The 20,072-nt window shown below is 42.9% G+C and overlaps 1 protein-coding gene across 2 annotated transcripts in view; it reads left to right on the forward strand.

Annotated features, from left to right (window-relative positions):
- cpx (synaptic transmission protein complexin) overlaps positions 1-20,072 on the forward strand; it is a 176,627-nt gene that overhangs the window by 48,146 nt on the left and 108,409 nt on the right. For both annotated transcript variants that reach the window (XM_076690837.1, XM_034323008.2), the window contains one exon: positions 19,267-19,364. In XM_076690837.1, coding sequence (XP_076546952.1) covers positions 19,310-19,364 — 55 coding nt within the window. In that variant the 5' untranslated portion in view covers positions 19,267-19,309. The remainder of the gene's footprint in view (positions 1-19,266; positions 19,365-20,072) is intronic.

Consider the following 20,072-nt stretch of genomic DNA (forward strand, 5'->3'; position numbering starts at 1 on the left):
CAACGAAGGTACATCTCCTGACCGAGGAGGGAATCGAGGATTCTTCTTGCACGGCAAAGCTCTTCACGGAAGACTAATCGTCGGTCCCGCGGGAGAGAAGGAGGTGAACGAGAGGAAGAAGAAGAAGAAGAAGAAGAAGCGTCAGAGTCGGAAAAAATTGCCGACGAGGATGAAGAGGTCTTTAGAGAATTAACGTTCGCAATGGGAGAATCTCCGCGTTCTTCCAATAGCGACGATTAAAAGCGGCGCGAGAAGAAGGGAATCGGTGGATGAGGATAATACTGCTCGTGATTTGATCCCCTTTAAAAATGTCGAAAACGCAGGAAGCTAATACGGCGGTTGTGGAGTACGAGACTCGTCGACGATCGAATAATAAATTTCCAAGGGAGGTGCATAAAGGGAAACTGTTCGTCGTGGAGATCTATTCGGACTGGTAATTCGTATCTGGGGTGAAGAAAGGCTTCCGACTAACAATGGTCGAACGTAACGAGTCGGTTTCCTTCTTTTCTTTCTCGGAGACAGAAGAAAGGTAGAGTTTAAGAGAGTCCACGAGACTCCGAGGACAGCGCGAAGCGAATTATCATTCTCAACGGCGCTTTAATTCGCCGCAGAGCTGGTTCTGTTTATGAATTACCCGTGGGATTTCTTTCGCTAGCGTACCACCTCCGCCACTGTCAGCGAAGCTGGTTCGCGTGCCACGAATTCAGAACAGCCCCGATACACATTCGCAAGGTGCTTCGTGAACGGAGCTGCTTTTCCTCGGCCTCTTTGTTTACAGTTATTACCCGGAGAACGCTCGTGATCGTTAAAGCTCCCCTGGGGGAGAGACGTGGCTTTACCTTACGCCACCTCGATTATTTCTCTTTCCTCTCGCTCGACGGACGTGAATTTCAACGCGACGAATTTCGGCTGCTGGATTATGAATAGAAAAATATCATTTCCATCGGCGTTTTATTAATTTCGAATTTACCGAATCGCTCGTTTATGGGAATAATCGATCGGATCCGGTCAAAGGTAAAGCTGCGTGATCGAGATTGCGAATTCCAGAGAGGCCGGCGTACGCTATTGTGGAGGTCAAGGAACGGCGATAAGCTGACCTGGGTTAGGCAGCAGCATGGGACAAGGGAAATGGGTGGTTCGACTTGGTCGGACCGGTTGGCCCGCGTTGCGGTAATGCTTGAGACACATCACTAACCTACTTCAGAGAACCTGTCTGCTTTCGTATCGCCCGATATTCGCGTTCGGTCGACAATTATTACGCGCCTCCCTGCACATTACAGTGTACCAATCGATTGTCAAGTTATTTTAACTGTTGGATTCAAACAGTTATAGAACACTCCCCATCCAAAAATATCAGGCGCAATAAAACACTTGGCTTTTTCCAAGTCGTTTTATTGCCGAAGACGTTTTGCGCTCAGGTTATGTCGAGGAGTAAGCATACTTGAAAAAGGGTGGGCCTCGAGCTGCACAAATTATTTTATGGCACTTTATGGCGGGGCTATAAAGGGCCCGCACGAAGGTCCTGTACGAAGGAGCCAGCTAGGCTCCTGCGGGAATTACACAGTACAATCTTTAACCCGTTCGATCAGCAGCGGAAGATTTCTTTTAATTTCGATTAGATAGAAAAAGGTAAAGTTAGGTTAGGTTAGTCAGTAAAAAATAACTATCTATTTCATATTTTTAAAAGAATATATTCCTGGCAGCCTGGAAGGCCTTAGTCATTCAAAAAATTTTAATATCAAATTATTTTTTGGCTCTACAGAGCTCTGTCCAGGTATACAGTACAGGATCTTTGTGCGGGCCCTTCATGGCCCCCGCCATAAATTGTCATAAAATAATTTGTGCAGTTCATGCACCATCCTGAAAAGGCAGACTTTTATATCTTCGTATAAGTATTAGCGACCTTTTAATCTTTAAGTCAGTTCGATACAAGAATCAATTTGGGCAGGACAGTACGTCCTGGTTTGTTTCTTTTTTCACATTTCAAATGTAGGGAGAGAAAAAGGCGTTTCGTTTCGGTCCCAGACGCCTATAACCCCGCTTTTTGGAACTCATGCCGGGGGACCGCCAGCGAGAACAGACTCAATCCCGCTGCCATCTGGCGGTCGTCGATCCGAACTACGGGCGTCCGGGAAGACTCACCGCCTTCCACTAAACGCCCACACAAATAAAGTTCTTTTTCATTAAAGACTATCTCAGTAACCTGCTTCCTACATATCCTCAATATTGACAAATAAAAAAATGTTCGATAGAAAACGATAGGTTTATCTAAAAAATTAGTCGAGCTTTATATTCGTTTGAAGAAAACAAACAGCCTAAATCCCTCGTTTCTGCTCTCTGCAAACGCGACTCGTTTGCTCTGATTGGATTCCAGACGAGCGGCTGCGTCAAAAGATAACGTACGTCCTCCTGTCCTCTCTTTCTCTCCGAATGCACGTACTATAACGGGAATCGTATCCGAAGCTTGGAAAAGTGCATCAAACGAACGCGAAACAGCTGAAACGTTATGGGGCCACTCGATCATCCTCCGGATACGATTTTCCTTCGCTTCCACAGGGAAATCTGCAATAACACCAGCGAACCCGGATGCTTTTTATGGTCGTGACATTTGGAGGCATAGCGGAACGTGTTTCGGATAAACATTCATTTTCTTCCGTAATAGTTTTCTATCCGAACGGAAACTTTAATGGGTATTCTCTATGGTACCGTATCGAAATTCATACGTGAAACTTTACAAATGGTTGAAACGTTTCGCAAATACAGAGATTCGGTTGGGAAGCGGAAGTCTTGTTCAGGTAGAAGGTACGCAATAAATACCGGATATAATCCTAACTATCTGAAATGGAGCGTGCTCGAGAGCCGTTGTCCGACAGACGTTGTCCACAAGCTCTTTACCGAGGTCGTTGCTGTCTGCTTGCGAACAATGTAGCACCTGCCATGCAACGAATATTTGTTCTGGCAACCGGACTACACCCGTATCCGAAACTTCGTTACGTGCCGTGGATGCAGACGACAGGAAGTTAGCAACTATAACACGAGGACAGATGGGAAATCGTACGCGCGCTCCAAGTGCTGGAAAATTTTCTTTTGTCCACAAAACTATGACGCGAGTGGAGAAAGGAATAACCAGAGGGCGTCTAAACGTAACAGTTCTAAAAATGTACCGGGGACCATCGGGAATGGAAATTGAATTTAAATTGAATAAATTTTAAATAAAGATTCTGAGAAATGTCCGACACGAAGATTCGTGATTGTTAATGAAATTTCCAAGAGACGATCGCGTCCGAAGCGACGCGACGCGGCGAGTGGTTAATTAGCAATTATTCCGTAGGTATGGTCCGCAGTCGCTAATCGAGTTTCCAGCTACGTGACTTGACTCGATTTGACGCACTTAAACGTACCGGGACACGATCACGATATAGTTATCGAGTTGCCGATCAGAAAGCAAGCTGTCGTTGACAGCTGCTATACCAAAGCGACCTGGCCTTAGACCATTGTTTTCCCTCTTACCGCTTACCCTCGCGCTACATACGTATAGCAGACTCAAAGATTTTAGCAAGCATAATTTGTAACTCGATCAAAGGGGATTCAATTAAAATGTTAAATGGACACCTCTAATCGAATTCGATACAAAGACAAGACAGAAGGCGAATGTTGTAGTCGTTTGAGAAAAGGGATACCCTTTCTTCTCGTATTCTATGAAATAGGAAGTAGAATCCGGGCCAGGGCAAAGCGGTGTTGGGCTGAAAATTCATTACAGGCCACGCGAGAATCTAGAACGACGCTCGACATCGCAACAAATCGATTCTTCCAATTACAGTTGGAATCGACCGGACCTATTTCCCGGCCCCTTCTCTCTTTCTCCCTTTCTCTATACACCAGCTATACGTTTATCTGTTTGCTCGACCGTTCTCGCCGCTGTATCTCCCTATTTATCTTCGCCGCTTCATGTTCTTCCCGCGTCTCCTCTTCGCCGTGCTTTTGTATTTCGAGTGGCAAACACGCCGATCCACGGATAATACGGTCAAACCCGACGAACGAGCGAGTAATTAATAGCTTTGCACGGAATCAGGCTGAAAGACGAGACGAGGCAGAGGCATCGTGTCAGAGGAAACATCCCCTAACGCGACGGGGGTAAGATGACTTCGAGTTCGTTTAATGGGACTCACCCGGTGCACGGGCTGAAAAGGGATCGAGTGAATCTCGTTTACGTTAACGTGCTTTTCGACTCTATCCATCCTGATATAGGATATTCACGGGGCGATACAGTTGGAAACAGGATTTCCATTCAGGGTACCGAAAGGAATGTTTCCTTCTCGACGGATCAAAGATCGACGTCTAAACCGTTGGAAAATTGTTTTCATTCTCGATCCGATCTACGATTAATCAATTTCGAGGGAAGTACTATTGCGAGATGAGAAGTTGAAGAGATGGACGTGACGAGGGCAAAGGGAGCACGCTGTCCCCACGGTTTGATCCTCGCCGCAACGTTGACTTCGCACCATTTCGCTTTGACGCGAAGTCTCATTTTTCTTCTTTGTCAGACGACGCGATTAATGAGTCCGAACGCGTAGAATGCGTGTAATCCTTAGCCTCGTCAACTTCTCATCTCCCAATAGTACTATAGATTTTTTGGAATCTAAGAGGAAGAAAGAGTGCAAGTATTTTTGAAAGTTGAGGATCGATGGGACGTGCGACAGCGTGAGATTACAGGAGATAAGCTCTGCTACCCTATCGCGTACCGACTCAGCCCCTTTAATTAGCGCTCGAAGCACTTTTCCGCGGAGAGTGTGGCGTCGCTCGAAACGGCTGCTTTAGAAAACCTGCGCCACGGATATTCGACCCAGTTTTTTTCGAGCAACCGTGCCACTGGAAAAATCCACAACCGTAGCTAGGCCTATCGCGACCCCACTTCTATTCCCCCCTTCGCCGTTCCGCCTCGCAATTTTTTCGTTTCTAGACAATTTTTTTCTGCTTCTTCCCGCGGCACGAGGAGAAAACGACCTCGAGAAAATCACGCCGGTGGAAGGAGGAAACGAGCGTGCTCCCGATTATTCAGAAGAGTCTCTGTTCGACTCGCGACGGGGTAAATGTGAAAGTTCAGACTGCTTTGTACTGAAAAGCGTAGGTGCTCGTATCGTCGTCTCCGGGTTCTTCCAGCGAGTTAATTTCAATACACGTTTCGAGCACGCTTCTTCTCACTTTTCCACTCCATTTCAACATTCAATAAAACAGAAGCCCGGGTCTGATTTATTTAACAGTTCTACTACTTCAGACTGTACTGTACGTCCTTCCCTTAACGAGATTCCCTACATTTTTTAGGATATCAGATTTTTCCTTTTACGATCGTGACGTTAGCAGCGACTGGGACCCATGAAAGGTCTGTTTATGTCTGTTTGCAGAAACGGGCTCGTAACAATGAGAATGTAAAAAAATTCATCTAAAAATATTCTCTTCGCCCTTCGACACTTTCCTTCGAGAGGGTCGAACGTCAATCGATCAGATTGCCGACGATTCTTTATAAATTGCTCTCTATACATATATCGCGGGATTCGCTGTGAATCGACGATGCTGTTATTTATATCGGCCAATAAAACGGGATAAATCGGAACGGGAGCGCGAGACGCTTCTTACAGCGGCACGGTTTTTCGAGTGGCCGACGTCGCCGTCGCGTTTCCACCCTTATAAATCCTGATTTCGATAATTTATAGCGCCGCGACTACGGTCTGGTCGCCGTTATAAATTTTAACTATTTCGCCTGCGGCCACCATTACCCAACCACCGGATGTACCGTAGGAAACTTTGCGCGAAACTTTGCCCAGCTACCTCAAAGATCCGTCCTACACACTTTGACAACTTGTTCAGACAGATTCCTAGCATTTCTTACAAGTTTCTCGATAGGCAGACCACGTCCGCCTATTCCGACGATGAATATCTCTCGGATAAAGATTAGCCTCTGGCCTTTTCGTGTACAACGCGTTCTAAAAGGGGTGCTGTTATGTATAAAGAAGTACACTAAAGTTGCCGAGTAAGTTTCCGTTACGGATAACTTCGTTTTTTGGAAAAACGACTTTGAAAATCTTTGGTTGCGCTATGGATCAGCAGAGATCGATACTGAAAAACTTTTGTTCGGGGTACAAGGAAAGTTTCGCCCGTCTCCATAAATCAATTTACTCGTAATCAAATGCTTCCTATAAATCTTAATATAATTTTACCCAAATTAAGTGTCACATCTTCAAATTGAAATAAAACACAAGTGTCACATCTTCAAATTGAAAATTTTGTATGGTTACTTTATTAATTATGAAAAACAATATCATTCAACGGTCCTTCGAATGAGTCATTTTTCACAGGGAAGAGACACTAATTGCCACCAAGATCGGATGATTTAACACAATTAGATTTTTTTTATGGGGTTTATGGAAAGTGAAGTTTACGTCAATAATCCAAAGACTATCGACGAGCTGAGCAACAAAATCATAATCGCTATTGATGAAATTGAATTCCATTTGTGTGAAAATATAATGAAAAATTAGGTGAAAAAAGTCGAGGAGGACATTTAAATAATATTATCTTTTATAATTAATGTCATATAGTAGACTTTGTGTTAAAATAACGAAACCATAAAAAAATCACATACTTTGCGTTTTATTTCAATTTGAAGATGCAACACTAAATTTGGATAACCCTATACATCCCAGTTTCTGTCGCGAGTGTCTGTACGACCCTTAAGATTCAGTGTCGTCACGATTGCAAAACGATCCTCGTCGCAGGAGATTAAAGTTTTTTATCGTCTGTTAGAGTAGACCCTTGTCACTGTTTCGCGAGAACGTTCCAACGTGATTCGTCCGCGACGCAAGCCGTAAAGTCGTACACTCGAGTAAGCAAGAAATTGTTCTCGTCATTCTTCGCGCGTTCCCTTTTCCCAAGAAAAAAGAAAAAAAGAAAGGGTGATATTCAGCCGAGCAGCGTGATTTAGGCCCGACTCGTTTATCGTGGCCACTTTTTAACGAGGAGAACCACGAGAACTTTCGAATTCCAAGCCAGTTTGGAAAATATTATTTATGGAGGGACGGCAACAAGCGAGTTACCTCGTTCCCTCTGCTTTATGGCGCGAGAACCGGCGAGCTGGTTCGTTGAAATTTTCGCGTATCACGGAAACGGAAATTCCTCGGCTTCAACGATGTTTAAAAAGTTTCCAACGATACCGTAAACCGTGGAGACATTTTCTCGAGAGGATAAACGAAATTGGACTTGATTTCGTTTCTGCGGTGCCACGCTCGAGCGTTATTTCAAACTGCTCTTCGAAATTCGCGTTACGTTCAGAGAAACGAATGTTGTTCGTTTCTTTTTCCCCTCGATCGAAAATCGATCGGTTCCGGGTAAAGATTTTCAGCCGGCTCGTCGGGGTTCAAAGGTGGTTTCCTTTCGAACGAAATAGAGAGGAGAAACGAGGGACGGAGATAGTAGGAAGCGACTTCTGCAGTTGGTGGATGAATATTTTAACGTCTAGCCCGGGAATAAACGGACGCCTGCTAAAGGCCTGACTCGGTCTACTTGCCGGATGTCCGCGCCAGTGATTGTCAACTTTTCTGACAGCTTTATGCTGCCGTTTCCATGTCACCGGTGACGCGTGATTGCTCGAAAACACGAATAAAAGTCGCTTCAATCGAGCCGGTCGAGTAATCACTTTTGCGAATTAAACAGTCCGAGTAGTACGACTCAACGATGAATCAAACAATTTAATTAGCCATTCACTGCTTTAGAATTATTTATCGTTTCGATGCAGACGAAGGAAACCGAAATATCATTTATAACTCTACAGACATTCGACGAATTTACCGCGCCAGTAGTACGAGTGAACGATAAGTCAGCCGGATTATTATTTAAGCGATCCAATCGTTTTAGAATCGAAATTCCTCTGCGAGATATTCGCGTCGTTCGAAAGGAGGACAATCGAAAATGGAAGAAATGGTAGAAAATGGTAAGATATTTAGAGAAGATTGACGATTGTATCGCTCGGTTGGGGATCCCTGTTTCGAAGCAAAACTACAACGATGCCGGTTAAACAGCGATGGCTGGCATAGCGGGGGGGGGGGGGGGGGGGGAGAAGAGGGATAGCCACCGTGACTTCGACTACCACAGCTCGTATCGATCCCCTCTATTATTAGTTCGTCGTCGACCCCCATTAGAATCGTCAGAAACGCCGCTCATAACTCTTTTCAGACTTCGTTATCGGACGTTTCAGCACGGATAACGCGTTTGACGTGACTGTCGGCAATAGCTTTCCGGTTATACACCGTAGTTTCCTCTTTGCCGTACGGAACGGTTAGAAAACACTGACGGTAAGTTATGCAAACGGGAATAACGATGATTCGAATGTTGTTAATCACGCTCGATCCATCCGACGGTTATCACCGACTCGAAGGGAGGGATGTATTTTTTTTTTTTTACGATTTTATTTTTCTTCTTGTTTACCCTCGCCGTTTTGCCGAATACGCGTTTTTTATTCGGAGCAGCTATCGGCGATGAAATGGAAAAATATTTGTCGTTGGTCGCGTTCGAAGGGGAACGGAACGGTCGGGGAGAGGTAGGGAGGGTGCAATTCCGCGAGACAGGAAGCAGCTATTTAGTGGCTGGGTATAACCTTGCAGGAGACGGCTACTTCTGGAAGCTTCATATAACCCTCTTGAAAGCCACAAGCGGTTTTGTCGGAAGGACTAAAGGGGTGGAAGCAGGCTGAACAATACGGCTGTATAACACAGAGGAGAGAAGTTCGAAGCGGTATTGATCGAGTCGTGGTTACGTATTTTCTTCTTTCCAGCGAATATTGTTTCTCGATGCACATCCCGAATAAACACAGTTATTATCGTGTTCCTCCACCGTTTGTTCGGGCAAGTTTATTTATTTCAAAGTTACGACTGCCACGAAGGTAGACCGAGTAGGTATGCAAAATAGGCTTTCGAATTTCTAAATTATTTATTTACTCGTTTCTTTTTTATTCGAGTACTTACACGTTCCTATATCTCGATCATTCTTATCAGATGGGGCTTGTTTCTACTGCAACCTCGAAACCGAGACAGATTAAATTCGTTCCGTGTTCAGCCCCTTAACTAGATTTCTCATCCTGTCTCTTACAATCCTATCCATTCTACTTTACAACATTTCCAGAAAATGCATTTCACGTATCTTGCTCACGTCCTCGAATTTATTTACCCAGAGGTAACGAAGTCGCGTTATCGAGTAGATTTTCAAGCGGCTATCCTTTGAATTCCCAAAATCTACCTCGAATTCGATTCGAAAATTCGCCTTGTTTCGCCCATCGAACAAGTTCTAAAGCTGCTCGTTTAAAAATAAGGGAAAAAGATAAATAAAAAAAGGAGGATCCTCAACGATTCCACATTCGCAATTAAAAACTTTGTTCCGCGATGCTTGCGCGTGTTCAAACAGGGAGAAAAACCGAACGGTAAATTACGGTAGTCAAGTGAGATACGATACGTTGCAACGATAAAAAAAAGAGGAAAAAAAGATGAGAACAGTACGATTGATCCGAGAACACAAAAGTTTATGCAGTTACGATAGAAGCGTATTTTCAGAGGTATGCGGTTCTCTTTCACCTCCTCTTGATTTCCAGGTGGTTGAAAGTTTTCGTTATCGAGCCACTTATTACGACATTGCTCTGTAATATGACCAGCCACCGTTTCCTCGTAAAATACACGCCGGACTGTACTCTATAAAGCTACTCTTTTGTACACGTGGATGTGATACGAACCTATCCGGTGAGCAAATTTAACCCTCTGCGGTTTGAAGCTGGTATATTCCCGGGACAGAGCTCGCAGAGTTATTCATTCCATATGATATAATCAATTTTATTGTGTTCCTGCCAGGTCAATTACTTGACCAGTCTCACTGCCACTGTTTATTAACAATTTCCCTATAGCAAAGCTTTATCAGAATTTCTTCTTTCTTCTTCACATTCGAATCGATAAACGCAGATAGAATTAAAATTCTCGGAAATATGAAATTGCATCGCGCCTGATTTAATAATAATTACGCTTTCGTTTAGCGAAAACAAAACGTGAAAAATAATTCCAGCACAAAGAGCCATTGTATCGCTGTTGGAACAGAGAAATTTTCTTCTTTTATTATTCAAATCCGAAACACACGTCGTGCCACAATTATCCCAACAATTACGCGCGATATCGAGCAGAGAGGATTCTCGTGAACAACGAGAACGGATGCATTCTGAAATCTCGAGCCGCCTAATGGCGATCCCCTCTATTTTCAAGGATTCGGTAAAATGGTTGAATTGAAAAGAGGGAAACGGTCGAAGGAGAAGTAGAAAATTGTACGCGACGAGAGAAACGAGAGGCAATCGTGGCAAGAAAATAGGAATACCGAGGAAGCATCGGAAGGAACGTTTGTCGGAGCGTTTCATTGGAACAAATCGCGACCGATCTGCCGCAGGATCTCTAATATCGGGAGTGCAACCCTTAATATTTCTCCGTTTCGCGTGAAACGTTTCCTTCACGGTGTGTTCCGCTTCGGTTCAGAGCTCCTTTATCGGCCGTCCTGCCTTTTATTCGCCCTCCTGGAGAAACCGTCTGCGAGACAATAGCCGCGATGCGTTTCTCTGCTCTCTGCTCCTCCTCTCATCTACCTTCCACTCTTCCTCTTTGTTTCACCGTTCGACTTTATCTTTGTTCCTCGCCAGCAGAACCAGCCTTCCTAGTCGTCCTAATTTTTCACGGCTCACGAAATTTCCACTCGTCGTTTAATCCATAGAACGACCGAACGCCGCGGGCCGTTCCTTTACACTTTGCAGGAGAAACTGAATCGAGCAGATTCGTTTCATCTTAATAAACATTCTCGATTTCGAGGAACAAAGGAGCTGAGCTGGTACCATGAAAGATTCTTAAAAGTTTCAGTTGGGAGGCATTTATCTCGTTGATCATCCGAGGGAAATCGACGTTTCCAGATGTACGAGAATAGGAGGAATCGTCTGTTGCGAACAGCGTACGCTCGACGGATGTTATTTATCGCGGGACGAACGATTTCTCGTTCCGCACAGAGGCCGACGAACATATTACATTAGGAGCGAAGAGCTGGCGATAAACAACGGTCGATCGTGAGTAACGAGAGCGGCAACTTTAGCCTGGATTCCGTATCCGCCGTTGTATCTTCCCTTGCGCCTCCCGTGGGCTTTGAGTTATTACATTTTCCAGCTTCGCTGTGGCGAGCTGAACGGACAAAAGGATGTGTGAGAAAGGCGCCGGGAAATATGGTGTACCGGCTGTATCGGAAAATTGTAGCACGTGTCGCGACACGGATCCAACAAGACGGTTAAATGAAAATTGAACCGATACGAGATCACGACGTTCTTGTCTCAAACGATTCCACGGGGAACATAGACTTCCTCGTGTATCTTCTATGCCGCGAGACACCGTCTTCGAGAAAACGAACACAATCATTCGATATTTTTTAAAGGGTTAGACCACTCTAGAATTTTGAAAAAATCAAAATTTCTTTTTTTATTTAGAAGGTGCCTTAATCTCTTAAAAATGATATGGCAAAAGATTATGGGGGGAAAATCTCTAAGTACTCGAATTTCGAATTCTGGAGACTATTACTGAAGACTTTAAACGCATTTTTCAAACTGGCCTGACTCGTAAATCAAACAGACCATTACTAATCGATTTGAAAATTTAACAGTACATTGAAAACTAAATTCTCTATCGAACTACGTAGGATTTTTTCATTATATTACATAGTTCTTTTGTTATAAATAATTTTTTGGCGATTTTTTCTTGAAATTTTACATTTTCTCTTAAAACATACGTCATTTTTGCAAAAATCAATATGGCAAAAAAATCCTACGTAGTAAGAGCTGCTGGTCCGGCCGTTTAGCCTTACAAAAAAGAGGCGTCATCGAATCACTATACAAAAATTAATTTTTAAAGTTTATTAGTTGTAAAATAAAGGCATGCTTACAGAATTTGGATTTATTCCATCATTAAAAAAAAAAAAAATTCCCAAAATATGCCTATTTTTTCTTGCTCCAGAGTGGCCTAACCCCTTAAATAAACGAATAAGAGACGAATTGCCATAGTCTTTTCTTTGTCGAACCTTAACCTTTCAATTAATATACCAGGAGAGTTATTTTCAGATACTTTCATACGATGAAATTACGTTAGACTTTCTATGTTTCTTCCTGTTTAATTGATCGCCTCTTCGTCAAAGGTTTTCACGCTATGAACTCGAAAGGATTCGCAACGTGTGCCTCGAATATACCAAGGGAAAACGCAATTTCGAAAATAGAACAGCTTTGACATCGGCCTGTATTCCAGCAACGACGAGAGAAAGAAAAAAAATCGGTCGAGCGATAAAACTGTGTAGAAAAAAGCGTACAGAGGGCCTTTGTACATCGCAGGGCCGGTAGAACTATCTGCTGCACCGACTTACAAAACTCGCCACCTTTTTTTTCCCTCCTTTCCTTTCATTTTTCTCTGTTTTAATTTGTAAATCTCCCTTCGTTGTTCAATGCTCGGTTCGTCGCTGCGCCTTTGTCTCCCGGAACCTCGAAACGACGAATACTTGATGATATCCGGCTGACCTGGCGAGCCAGTCTTCGAGGAAAGTCTTCGACGTGGAAATACTGGACGTTTCGGGACGTCATGGCGAGCTAAACTTGGCATAAAATTTCGAGAAACGACCGCGAGGAAAGTTCACAAATATCTCGAAGAATTCAGAAACGAAGACATGACTCGACGACTAAATCGCGTTTACGACAAGGGTTGATTTTCAATTAGGAAAACTAATAATTCTCGAAGGGTTGTTTCATCGCGGAAACTTGTAAATCAATGCGAAACAATTGATAAAGTTTATAGGTGAAACTACTTGGTTACGGTTCGACGACACCGGAAGAAAGTTGCAAGTTTTCATGGAATCTCTAGTTTACTTTCCACTCGAGACCCCCTGAATCATTTCATCCAGCGACAGCTGCCACGTAATTTCGCCTGGCTAGGAGTTACGTAGTTTGCGGTGCATAATGTTCTCCGAAGGTCAGCTCATGTTATAACGTTCAAGGGATGAGGAGAGCTCGAGCGAAAGGGTTGCGCAGTTCGAGCCATTAGCCTGTAGGATAATTTAGCGCTTAGTTACGGGGCTGGCTGTGTGTTACGCCAGTCGTATCCCTCGGTATCTGGCCTCGAAACGGAAACGGATTATTGTGTCCCGAGCTGTGTACTGAATTACACCGCTTGCCTTGTAATCGATACACCATACTTCACGCAGGGAATTACTTCGATAACCCATAAATCGTAAAACCTGTAATAACCCGACGCGGTTTCAGCCAGTTTTTACAAGGTGAACCTGGAAATAATTAACGAGTCGTATCGCGAATGCTGAGTAGAAGGATTGTTTTTGATGGATCGACTGATCACCTTGATGGATCGCGACATTACACGGTTTCTCACTTATCCTTTGCCACAGTTGACTCGGGGATTATGGAACCGGGTTCCGCTAATCTACTCCGAGTATTAATCGAGCATCGATTACGGGGCAGAAGTTACTCAACTTTCATCGATTCTATCAGTTATCAAAAGAGAGAGAGGGTTTCGTAACTTCTCTAACTCTATCGCGTTTTGAAAGGCAACGACTCCTCGAATGATAAAGAAAATTCGATTCGAAACGAGGTATGCTTTAACAGGCGTGTATCCTTTTTACGAAGCTGGCTAAAATAGAGCGGGGAAACTCGAAACGTCATTGGATATTCAGGAGGCTAACGGTATCGATAATCAACCATATTGAATGATAGATATCTCCTAGATACTCTATATTCTATATCAAGGATACCTCTCGACGACTGCTGAATCAGATAACACGTCGCGGTGATATTTTCTGCGCTCGCCGTCGAAACTACATTCGCAACAACTTTTTCGCAGTGGAAGAAACGAAACTTCGAGCAAGACAATGAAAAGGCAAGGGCAAAGGTGCAGGTAACTGCATCTAACATGCTTGGCTTTCTCAAACGCGTCTATAAACACTTCACCAATCCACACATACTATTTTGTCTTTACCTAGCACTTGTTGTACCAAATCTTGAATACGCAGCAATTATATGGTCGCCTCGAAAGCTGGAAGTACAATGAGCCTGACTAATCATAATTACAATCCTATCATGTCCAGATTCAGAATCAAAACACTTGAGCAATGACGCAGTGTAGTTGAAATTTTGTTCCTTCATAAAATTTTAACAAACAAAATAATTGACTGTCCGGCCCGTCTCCAACTCATTAAGGGGTTACGCCTTGTTCGGATCGGGGAAATGACGTAGTTTTCAAGATTTTTTTTGCCATCCTAACAAATATTTACTATGAAGTGAAATATATCATCGAAAAATAGATGTTTTAAAGTAGTTTTAAGATTTTTTTAAAAGTAAAATATTAAATAATTTTCTTGCGGTGGGCTTCTTCCAAACCGCATATTTGAAATCAAAACCAAAGAAGATTGAGTTAATATATTGTATTGTTAAGGGCCTGAACGAAGGGTTTTGCGAAATTTTGATTTTCACCAAAATGACAAGAATTTTACTGAAAAATCCGGTTTTTAAAGTCAAATTTTGTTTTCTTTGCGATAAAAAAAAAGTTTTTCAACGAAATTATAAATCCTTCGTTCAGGCCCTTAACAATACAATATACTAACTCATTCTTCTTTGGTTTTGATTTCAAATAAGCGGTTTGGAAGATATCGTGGCCACCGCAAGTGATTCTCAAGATAAGTGCGTTCTACGAGCGTTCCCTCATTATTTAACATTTTACTTTTAAAAAAATCTGAAAACAACCTTAAAACATGTACTTTTCGATGGTATATTTCACTTCATATTAAATATTTATTAGGACGGCAAAAAAATCTTGAAAATCTTGAACTAAGAAGAACTAAGCTAAGCTAATTCAAAGGCTAGCTATTCTAGCTGATAAGTTGGGTTGGGTTAAGTTAGGTTAGGTTATTTTTTGGATTCGAATCCAAATTTTTCACATTTTTGAAAAATTGTGATTTTTTAAAATGGCCATAACTTTGTAACGCCACGTGATATCGACCTCGGGACATTTCCTATCGTCTTCTCCGACCTTAATTTATCTGATAAAATAGTCGAGATCAATTACCCGGGAAACTGCAATCCAACCATATTCTGTGTAAAAAGGGTTTCACCCGTTTAGAAGCTAAATAAATAAATAAATGAGTAGGAAAACTGAAAACGCTTGAACCAGCGTTTCTAAAAGTCAGAACAGAGAATTCCAACGGAAAGTAAGCCCGAAGAGAAGAAAGGATAAGTTGAAAAAACAACGGCTCGTTAGGCAGAACGAAGGATAAAGGGAAGGAAATCGCAGGGACGAACGGTCCACCGATAATTAACCCGGGTTAAATGCAGATCCAGAGATTGTCCGTTTGCAGCCAGCTCTTCTTCCTCGACACTTTGCAGCCCCAGAGGCGAGATTTTCGCTGGAGTCGAACGCCGAATCCGCGTCCTTTGCTCTATTCAATTACTGGCATGGGATCGAGAAGGTAGGTAGAGGATAGCCTGAGGTGGTCTCAGCGTTCTAACGAGGCAGCATGGCAGTTTTCTCTTATGAAGAGAGTACTTCGGCATCTCTTCTAAACTCAAAGCTCGTTTCTTTGCGCGACCTCGAAAGGAAACATCTCTTCTTCCTTGCTGGACGAGACGTAGCAGAATTAACAATAGCATTGACTCCGGTCGTCATTACGAAGGTTAAAATTCACTCCTTTCAAAGGGTTGAACGCGATACTCTGTTAAAAAAAAGTGGTATTCTACGAGAGGAGTCTTCTTTAGCCTGATTTCAGGAGGTTCCTTCCGTTTGTTTTGCCTCGATTTTCCAGCCTCCTAGCTGTAAGCTCGTTTTACTCGAGCCTGGATAAAGTTTCCACCGCGGTGACTCGACTGCAATTCGATGCTCCATCGTTCGCTTGTCAGCGTAATTGCAAGCATCCTGCCTCTCTTCGGCAAAAGGATTCGCGGCTCGAGCAAACACGGCAAGTTTGTCGCGAAAATATGGTCGAATTTTCGGTGCAGCTGCCTCGAGAAGCCCTCGAGAAGCTTCTTCTGTATAACTCCTGATCGCGTCGGCGAAGAAGTTACTCGGCAAAGGCTTAATCGTCGGCTAAAGTAAACGAAAACAAGGATGCCGCGAGAGGTGGCAGGCTTTCCTAAGGGATGAACCGAGGAGAATTTAACCCTTCGTCGAACTTTGAGATAACAATCGTTTGAATTTTCAAAGGTGAAGAAAGAATACTCGTCGATGGTTTGGATAACTTAGCGCAGGCTTGAATTTGTTTAACGATAGAATAACCGAAGGTAGCATAGTCCCTTTTGAGTCCTTTCATTACCAGTGACGATCTAAGAGCTAATCGAAGGGCTTTCTTCCTGTAACAGCGAATTCCATCGATGCAAGAGAAGAAAAAAAACAGGCGATATCTTCGTCGATGTTCGTTTCGTTCATTGTCGTCGGGATAAAGTTGCCTTGCGTTGTTGGAAAATCACGGGGAAGGTGGAGCGAGAGAGGAGAGGCGCCGAGACGTCTCGACGCCGGTTTACCGCCGGTTTATCGGCGTCGTCTTCTCGCAGACGCCCTGCTCCTCTCGTCTCCCGGTAGTCGCTTCATCTCCGTTTACACCGTGCCTGTTGTTTCTCTCTCTTCCTCGCTCTCCCCTTGGCTTCATCGAAACCCTGTCTCCTTCCATCCTCTCTGGATCCGTTCTGTTTCTCTATTGATCCTTTCTCTACCCCCTGTGTTTGGCTGGCCGACTGCAAGCCACTCTGGTTTAGCCATTTCTGCGCTAGACGCCAGATAAGCGACGCTGATGTACCTAGGGTCGCAACATAAGCGATCCAGCTGAATTTTCGTTCACGGAAAAATATTGGGGAATTTCCTTTCGCGAACAGACGAATTAGGACGTCAAAAAGAAACGTTGCATTTGCGAATGATGTCAATCTTTGTGTACGACTTTAAAATATAGCTTGATGCATCCAGGAGGCAAACATCGTGCATTTTCAGAAAGCAGGCCACGTCAAGGCTTAATGTACGAACATTTTTCCGCCTATACAAATGTAACTCGACGTTTTCGCAATGTATTAACCGATAGGCAACGCGAACCGTTCTCTAAGCTTCTTGACATCTCGTAGTCCCTCGACAAGGCCAACGAAAGTGCACGAGGCCCGAGCCTAGGTGACCTACAGCTCCTTGTTAAATTATTCATCGCGCTGACAGGGCGGTTTCCGCGTCGACGAGCATCATCTTCGTCGACGTAACGTGTGCACCCCTTGCCTTCCCTTAGCCGTTACCGACACGCGAAACACGTACCGTTTCCTTACCCTTCCGTGGCCATCTGCGACGTTAGATTAAAATGCTCTTCATCGTGGTCGGATCGAGGACGTCCCCCGAGATGCGTATTTCATTTCCATGCCAAAACGACGCTCTCTCGAGAAAAAAAAAAAGGAAGAAGACCGAAAGGAAAAGCTACTGGGTAAGGAGCAGGGGTGATATTTCAAGCAAACGTTCCCCCACGACGACGATTACTCGAAACGATCGTCCGACTTCGAAACGCTTAAATTATTAGCCCACCGAGCTGTTATTCCGGGCACAGGTAGCGACAAATCGAGGAAAAGCAGGAAAGTTGGAAGAACGAGGAAGAAGCAGGGGATACCATTAGAAAGTTCCTCGAGACGTTTATTTTCACGGTAATGTGATATCGAGAGACACGAAAAGAAGAAGGGAATTTCTTGTACCCCTTGTTTTCGAAAAAAATTAATGCTATCACTTTTCTTCTATACACTGGTGGAATTAATTCTGGACACTTTGAATAAAAATATTCTTTATTTCATATTTGTGCGGAAAATGTGTATTCTGTTATGCTAAATTGATACCGTAATATTTTTATTGTAATTTATAATGTTTATACTTAATATTTTCACATGATTTGCTTTGTAAACGTTTCAAAATTTTTATTAAAAAAAATCTAAACTGTGTCGGTATTTTTATTTTTGCGCCTGATGTGAAATATTCAATTAGAGTGTTGGATATTAATTTTTTCTACCTCCTTTGATGTACTGAAATTGTAATTTTTATTGTATATTAAAATTATGGCTGTAAATGGTCTTTTCACTGATTTTTTTATATAAGCGACGCCCTAAAATTAGAAAATAACGATTAGAATATAAAATATAAATGATTATAATTTGAATAAATGGGAAATTTAAGTAAAAATTTAAGTGTCCAGAATTAATTTCACTAGTGTATGTATTCTACAGGATGAAATTATGCCAAAGGTTCGGTATCATTCGGTTCGAGTCGTTATTATCCTTGATTCGTTGAAATGAACCGCGACGAATTCGATGGAGTACAGTGCGTGTACATAGACTGACAATGAGAATGAAACGTTTCAGTAGGCCACTTTGGAATAGCTTGAAATCGGATCGAACGCGGTATTAGTTTTCACGAGGTCGTAAAAGGAAATTTACGAGCCGAAAACCATATAATGTTATTACCCGAAATGGTTATTTCTTTGGACGAAGAGATTTCAGGACATACATAAAAGGCAGGGCTACGTTATCGCGGCTCGCGTGGATTTCAAAAGGGGGCATGGAAATTTTTACGACCAACACTTTCTCCTTTTGCTTACTTCGCTGTTCTACTTGGACGAATGAATGACTACCATTCGGCCATTTATGTTTCTGAAGTTTAGGGGAGGCAATCTATAGACTGGATTAGCCGATGTGTTTACCCTGGGGAAGATGAGTTAACTCGTCGTTCGAGTGAAACACGTTCATTTATCCAAACTTGTGTACGACCAACGAGACAATTAGGATTGTTTAGGGTTGTTTCTGACAGTGGAAGCTCGCCCACTCGCCCCTTGTACCACTGATTTTTATCCTTCCAATAAATATCAGGATTTATTATCTAATTCTTGCTGAAACTTGGGTGTTTAAGGGGTGAAACAGCCCCCCTTCGAGTGCAAAGAGAAGGCAAGACGAATTCGAAAAGAAATTTAAAGTTATTGGAAGAAGAATGAAAGATGCTGGGAAAAATGAAACGTTTCCTTCAATTTCCTTGCGGGGATGGATTCTATTTTATTACAAGTAGACTGCAAAACGTTTGAATGAATAGCACGAAATGTTTTCGAAAGAGATATTTTTCTCCCAACAATAGCTTGATATTTCTCGATCGATTGTAAGAAAATCATTGGTTACAGGTCCACAGTTTTCATCCCCGTGTGATAAACAACCAGCACCAAGATGGCAGCTTTCGTGGCGAAGCAGATGGTTGGAAACAAGCTGAACGCCGTTAAAGGTAAGTCGCATCTTCGATAAAACCAGCGAGTTTTCTTTGGAAATTTCCTTTCTTTTCGTATTTCTTTCGAAAGTCTTCGCTTCGACGATTAAGGATTATCCTCGAACGCCCGAACAAACTTGCGCTCTTCTAATCGACAGAGAACTAGAGTTCCCGGATAAAATTACAATTACCAAAATATTCTTTTTGCAAAAAGAAAATTCTTGAGATCAGGGAAAGCAACATAATCGCCGCTAGAGAAAAAACACCGTTTCATCCTGTCTTAATACATTTTCTTCGATAAGAAACATCAGTCTTTCGCTCGGTAATTTAGCTCGCGAATTAAGATTGATCGTTCGCGCTAGCCAAGCAAAGATGGAGGGAGGGAAGGAAGAAAGCATTAGATCAAATGACGAAGCATCGTTATCCTGGCGCCAAGGCTTTGGTTCGTCGACTATGATAAAGAAAAAAAAAACACGAAAAAATTATTTACTTTCGCCAACGCTATTGCCATGTATTTTTATCCTATCGATCCGAGTTAAAAGAATCTTTCCTTAACTCACGCTCGCCCGAGTTACCGATAATACTTGAAATAGAATCTTCTGTAATACTGACCCTTCGATGCTGTTCACGTAACCGTGTCAACGAAATGATATAAAAAGCTTGTCACTTTTGTTATTTATGACTTTGCGTCGCGTTATATTTTCGTCACTGAGAAACATTTCGTAT

Source organism: Osmia lignaria, chromosome 11, assembly GCF_051020975.1.
Source record: "Osmia lignaria lignaria isolate PbOS001 chromosome 11, iyOsmLign1, whole genome shotgun sequence".
NCBI lineage: Eukaryota > Metazoa > Arthropoda > Insecta > Hymenoptera > Megachilidae > Osmia > Osmia lignaria.